A 7208-nucleotide genomic window follows, 5' to 3' on the forward strand; every position below is an offset into this window, starting at 1 on the left:
TAGCTGGAGATGAAGTCACTATGTGAGTTTGTCGACTAAAGACGACAATATTATTGTTGATTTTTAACTGTGGTCGTGACATACTGTTGTCTAGCTTCAAAGTCATTACATGAGATTTGAAGAAACAGTTGGAGTCGCAGCAGATGTCATTTCATTTTATTAAAACTAGGTATTTTTTTCAGGAAATTGTTTTACTTAAAATATCAGGAGAGGGTTAGGATGAATTACATGCTTCACAAATTCAGTAAAAGATGTGGCTGTTAAAAAGATTCAATGTTAAACTGTGACAGTGTGTTATACTGAGAGTGTGTTTCAAAATAACTTATTTAAACGACCATAACAGAAAGAATGGTTGACACAGCCAGTAAGCTTTGGTCGCTGGACCTCAGGACACTGCTGGGCAGGGCCGGTTCTAGACAGGTATATATGGGGGGACAGACAGAATTGTGAAAGAGCCATACTTTGGCAACGAAGGAGGGAAAAGCTTGTATTGGTGTTGGAGGCAGATGCTCTGGATTACTGTTTTTGTCATGTGATTGGATTAAAATGAGAATTTGTCCTTTCCTTTCTCTGTCCATGATACCATTATTCATTATTCATCACAAAACAACTACTACAGTAGCATATTATATGGTATTCCATCCAAAACTCTCAACAAACTTCATGGTATCAAGAACTCTGCTGCTACTCTTGTCCCTTCAAGACTTCCATTGGCTTCCTCTCACTCAGTGCGTCACATTCAGTCTTCCAGAACCTGGCCCCCTCCTACATCTGTGACCTGCTCCACCACCGTGCCACAACCCACTCCCTTCTCTCCCTCCCCCACAGGACCAAAGTCTGAATTTGGGGAGACACAGCTTTCGCCATTGCTGCCCTCACCCTCTGGAACCATCTCTGGCAACCCCTTCAGTACTGCTCTGCCCTCTCCAAACTTAAAAACTCTTCTCAAGACTAATTTCAAAACTGTTTTAAAATATATCTTTTTATTTTGTTATCAGCCTGTTTTATCTAGACTTTTTTACAGCGTGTTGAGTGTTTATGAAAACACTTTATGAATAAAATGCAATTTTATTCTTTCCTGACCCTAAGACCTATCCTACTGTGGTGTCCCAACTGGAGACAGAGCTTCTGCTGGTGCATCTCTTAGACTCGTGGAAGCACATAAACCCCCAGACCACAACATGGTGGATGCCTCCGGGGTAAAACAGAAAAAAAAATATTCAAATATTCCTCATCAGGTTTTATTAACTATAAACATGCAGACATACACAAATATGTGCTGCACTTATTTTGTTGCAAATTTAAACAATCTTTTTGTTTACATGCACTACATCATCATGATTTTATTACTTTATGTTTTATTTTGTTTTGATCTATGTGAAGCACTTTGTGATTCTGTCTGTGATAATTGCTATGTAAATAAAATGTACTCACTAACTACTTACATAACTGTCTCAAGTTCAGCGTGAGACAGAATGGGACTCAGCTTAGCAATGTTCCTGAGATGGAAGAAGGAAGAGCAAACAAGAGAACTGACATGAGAATCCAGGGTGAGAGCTGGGTCAAAGGTCACACCGATTCCTGACAGAGGGTTTGGTGTGAGAAGCAAGCTGACCAAGGGAGTCTCTGACTTTGGGAACCAGCAGAGATGGAACCTTCAGACAGATAGGAGGAGAACCACTCCAGAGCAGACCCTGATAGGCCTACCCAGTCTCTCAACCTAGTTGAATAAGTTCTAAAACAAATACTGACCAAAAACAAATTGACTGATTATGTTTTTACGTTTAAAGTGTTTTCGGAGGCAGTGGAGACCAATATGGTAACCCAAAAAGATGCAAAAATAAGTCAGAAATCCATGTTAGGTCCTCGTTTAAACATTGTTATCATGCTTCAAGAATAAAGTTTGTCTAAAATATTTCTTTCTTTCAGAATTCAATGAATCTGCCTCCTGACAAGGTACGTCTGCTGCGCTCCTATGACAATGAGAAGAAATGGGAGCTGATCTGTGATCAGGTAGGTGACATGAGATCTACATGTCTTCATATCTCATAGAACAGCGTCTAAATTATGGACCAAACATTTAACTCATTCACTGCCAGCTGTTTCCTGATCAGAAAAGCCCTTCGCTGCCAGCGTTTTTCAATGTTTTTGGTGTTTTTTAAGAGTCACAGAACGTTGCGCACTAGGATGAGTCAACACCAAAACTACCAAAACAAAGAGGAGACTCACCTCTTACATCAGGAACAATCCGCAGACTTCGAGCATTATCCGTTCCTTCATAATCCGTTGTCAAATTGTGATCGGCAGAAGCATTTCCGGTTCATGCCTCATTTTTTTACAGCAGCGGCCCAAAACGATCTCCTAACACACGGATTTTCTGCTTCTGGTCATGTGACCTGATGCAACACCTACAACACTCAGAGTTACTTTTAGTGTCAGTCTTCAATTTTATTTGTTAAAACTTGAAAGAAAGAGCTAAAAAAAATAAAAATTAAGATCAGATAGAATGGACTACACAGGAGGGGGAAAGCGATTTAGACTCAGACAAGGAAAATTTGAAAATGCTGGCTAGAACTTTATATAAAATAAAAAATAACAATAAATCAAACAAAACAATTGAAACACAAAGTGTTTCTTTACCATTCTGTTGTTGGCACTAGTGTTCTCAGTTTCAATGACAAAAATCTGTTCAACCTTGCATTAATTAAAACTCTTTCAGTCAAAAGAAGTTCAATAGTGGAAAAGTACACAAAGGAAACCCACGCATGCCTGGGGAGAACATGCAACTCCACACAAAAAGACCGCAGCTGACTTTCGAACCTGCAACCTTCTTGCCGCAAGGCAACAGGGCTAATGACTGCGCCACCATGCAGTCATAGTCTGTGTCTGAGGTGGTGTGTCATTTTCCTCTGCGTTGGGCGGGTGTACCTGCTCACCATTACTTCAGCTAAACAGGGCTAGCTCCTTGATGCATCCTTGATCTGAGTTCAGCCTTTGACACAATCTCTCATTCTACTCTTCTAGACATACGCTCATCTATTGGCATTTCTCATAACATACTCAACTGGTTTCACTCTCATCTCTCTGGCCGCTTTCAGTTCATGCAACTCAAATCCTTTAGATCCAACCTGTCCCCAGTTACTAGAGGTGTGCTCCAGGGCTCTGCCCTGGTCCCCTCCTCTTCATTATTTACCTTCTACCACTAGGTCATATTTTTCAGAAATTAAACATTCAGCTTTATTGCTTTGCACATGACACCCAGCTCTATTTGTCTTCCAAACCTAAATCACAACTCCCTCCCTCTCCTCCTGTTTAACTGAAATTAAACCATGGTTCTCCACTAACCTCCTCAAACTTCACAGTGATAAAACAGAAATCATACTTGTTTGTGCAAAATCCCTGTTTGTTGCGTTCAAACTGTGTTTTTGTCCATAATCTGTTTTTTAGTTCTTTTCTTACACAGTTTAGTAAAAATGATTTGTTTACCTTACATGTTTCAGCTAGTAGCTCTAGCCATTCTCAGAGGTCGCCGGTAATGGTGGCATCACTTCCTTTAATCTGCGGACCATCCCAGTCCATTATGTGGTTTTCCCTTGTGCAGTGGTCTGCTACAGCTGATGTCTTTATTGTACTTTCTGTTTCTTGTTTTCCCTCTCGCACTCCCTTTGATGTTCTATTGTTCGTGTTGAGTTGGCTTCCGGTTTCTTCTATGTATGTTTTACTGCAGAGTTTGAATGGTATTTCATATACAGTATGTCTCCTCAATAAAGAAATCAGCTGTAACAGACCACTGCACAAAGGAAAACCACATAATGGACTGGGACAGTACACAGATCATAAACACAGAACAACAAAAATATAAAAGATTGATAAAAGAAGCAATAGAGATAAGGAGACGTGGACACAGGACCATGAACAGACGATGAACATACACATTGGACCATGCATGGTACCGTGTCATTAGCAAGGAGGACGCGGGCAGTAGAGTGCGACACCGCCCTCTGCTGCCCGCGGATAAAAGGAAGTGGCGCCACCATTACCAGCAATCTCTGAGGATGGCTAGAACATTTACTAGCTGAAATGTGTAATGTAAACAAATCATTTTTACTAAACTGTGTAAGAAAAGAACTAAAACATCTATCATGGTACAAATGCTACCTTATCCAAAGCCGACAGTTTTTCTCTTAGTAACGATCCCTCTACTACCTATCCTTCCCATCAGGTTAAGAGCTTGGGCGTCATTCTTCTCAGATCAGTAACGAGACCCGATAAGCTTACCTCCACTTTCGTAATATTAATGGCCTTCACCCCTCTCTCACTCCCTATTCAACTTCTATTCTCATCCCCAGTTTAGTCACATTCCAAATCGATTACTGTAACTCATTTCTGGTTGGTCTACCTCAAAAACCCTCCACAAGCTCCAGTTAGTCCAGAACTCTGCCGCACGAGTCATCACCTGCACTTCCCTATTTCACCACATCAGTCCACTCCTTCAGCCACTCCATTGGCTCCCAGCTAAACAACAAACCAAGTTCAAATTCCTACTTTTCAATTTCAAAGCAGTTCACAATCTTTGTCCCCCACATCTATCTGATCTCACTCAAAAATGTTCTCCAGTCTGCTCCCGAAGATCATCATCTTCCATCCACCTTACTGTTTCATCCGTCTCACCTCCATGGGCCTCGGCTCCTTCAGTAGCTGTGCTCCCCGGCTCTGGAATTCCCTGCCACATGTCATCCGGATTGCTGACTCCCTTACCACCTTCAAATCTAAGATAAAAACTCACCTTTTCCGGATTGCATCTTGTTTAGATTTCAGATTCAGATTTCAGATTAATTGGCCAAGTAAAATTACATTTACAAGGAATTTAGCTTCAGTAGATGTTAGCTCTCTAAAACATACAACATACAACAATAAATGAGAATGCTTTCCTCTCATCAACAAAAAAGCACAAACCTTGAATTACCATAAAAAATAAGGTAAAAATAAAAAATTTAAGTAAAAAATAGAAAAAATAAATAAATACACACATACTATAAACACATTCAGACATATACATATATATATATATATATGTATATATATATATATATATATATGTATATATATGTATATATATATATATATATGTATATATATGTACATATATATATATATGTACATATATATATATGTATATATATATATATATATATATATATATATATATATATATATGTACATATATATATATATGTACATATATATATATGTATATATATATATATATATATATATATATATATATATATATGTACATATATATATATATATATGTACATATATATATATATGTACATATATATATATATATATGTACATATATATATATATGTACATATATATTATATATGTATGTACATATATATATATATGTGTGTGTGTGTGTGTGTGTGTGTGTGTGTGTGTACATATATATTATATATGTATGTACATATATATATATATATGTATATGTAAATATGCATACATATAATATATATATATATATATATATGTACATATATATATGTTTATATGTATATACATATGTATGTATATATACATATACATATATATATATATATATGTATGTATACATCAATATATATATTATGTATATATATATATACATATATATATATATATATATATATATATATATATATATATATACTGTATATACATATATATACCTACACATTCATATCCATAAGCACACTTTATAAATATAAAAAAGTATAATAAAGGAATGGTAAAGATAATCTACAGATTCAGGAGAGTAATGGCAGAGGGAAAGAAGCTGTTCTTGTGTCTGTTAGTTGGGGTGGGGTTAGGGTTAGGGTTAGACAGATATAATTCAACACAATAAATCAGAGATAATTCAACAGAATTATGTATGTTATCTTATTTTTGTTTTGTTTTCCTAGGGTTACTATGAGTGATTTGTGCTGCTTTTAACTTTTAGCTTGACTTTTATCATTCTTGTACAGTGACCTTGACTTCCCTGAAAGTCATTTTAAAGAAAATGTATTATTATTGTTATTTAAATCAATGCATACACTAAACACTTAACTAAGCTCAACGTCTGTTTGTTTCACTTAAGTCGCAGGTTTCACATCTGTTGCTGTTTGTTAGATTCAAAAGACAAACTACCTCAATAAGTGCAGATGATTGCACTTCCATGGTGCCCACTGATTATAGTGTGTATCTGGACACCTTTGTTTAACCACGTGTACCTTATGGTTTTAAACAGCTTAGGAGCCTAGAACACAAGATAACTTTCCCTTATATTAGAAATATAAATTCTATATTAGCTGGATGAAAGTGAAACTCATGCTTGTGTTGGGAGGTGCTTAAATCTGCCTACATCCTATCACACCATGTCCTGGTGTTCTTGTAGGAGAGATTTCAGGTGAAGAACCCTCCACACACCTATATCCAAAAACTGAGAGGCTTTCTTGATCCAGCTGTAACGCGCAAGGTGAGAGATTTTCTAAAACTACAAGAACAAGAATTTGTTGTTTTTCTTTGCTACAAAATAGCTTAACTTTGTCAAACAACATTTTAAAAGAAAGATGGAAGAGGTTGTAGTTTTTTTTTCCTTGAGTGTCCATTAATGTCCGGGCTGAATGTCTCTGACCTTGTTCTGTCCATCTGCAGAAGTTCAGACGAAGAGTTCAGGAGTCAACTCAAACACTCAGAGAACTTGAGATTTCTCTTCGAACAAACCACATTGGGTATTTGTTATTCCGACTCGTTCTGACCAAAACCAAATCTCTCCCACACGCCGTTCTAATTGGTCCATCTCCATTTCTCTTTAGGTGGGTGAGAGAGTTTCTAAATGAGGAGAATCGAGGTTTGGATGTGCTGGTCGACTACTTGTCCTTTGCTCAGTATGCAGTCACGTGAGTTACATCGATGCTGCTTTTGTTAGTTTTCATGGTGACATATGGTTTCTCATCAAAAGTACTCAGGTGCAAACTGTTCAATCAGTCAGAAGTAGAATGTGGTTTGCAGGTTTGATGGTGAGCAGTCAGACACCAGCAGTGAAGTGGCATCTATCGATTCTCCCTGGAGTCGCTCTATAGAGGATCTCCATGGTGACTGTAGCCTCCCATCCCCATCCTCATCTGCTTCACGCTCAGCACGGCACTCCATCAGGTACAATAAGTGATGCATGACACATC

At 37.5% G+C, this 7208-nt stretch overlaps 1 protein-coding gene across 2 annotated transcripts in view; it reads left to right on the forward strand.

Moving 5' to 3' along the window:
* LOC107380841 (formin-like protein 2) overlaps nt 1–7208 on the forward strand; it is a 49412-nt gene that overhangs the window by 4379 nt on the left and 37825 nt on the right. For both annotated transcript variants that reach the window (XM_015952211.3, XM_015952210.3), the window contains exons 2-6: nt 1930–2013; nt 6422–6502; nt 6682–6758; nt 6843–6926; nt 7039–7182. In XM_015952211.3, the coding sequence (XP_015807697.1) occupies nt 1930–2013; nt 6422–6502; nt 6682–6758; nt 6843–6926; nt 7039–7182 (470 nt within the window). The remainder of the gene's footprint in view (nt 1–1929; nt 2014–6421; nt 6503–6681; nt 6759–6842; nt 6927–7038; nt 7183–7208) is intronic.

The sequence above is a fragment of the Nothobranchius furzeri genome, chromosome 14 (genome assembly GCF_043380555.1).
Source record: "Nothobranchius furzeri strain GRZ-AD chromosome 14, NfurGRZ-RIMD1, whole genome shotgun sequence".
In the NCBI taxonomy this organism is placed as follows: domain Eukaryota; kingdom Metazoa; phylum Chordata; class Actinopteri; order Cyprinodontiformes; family Nothobranchiidae; genus Nothobranchius; species Nothobranchius furzeri.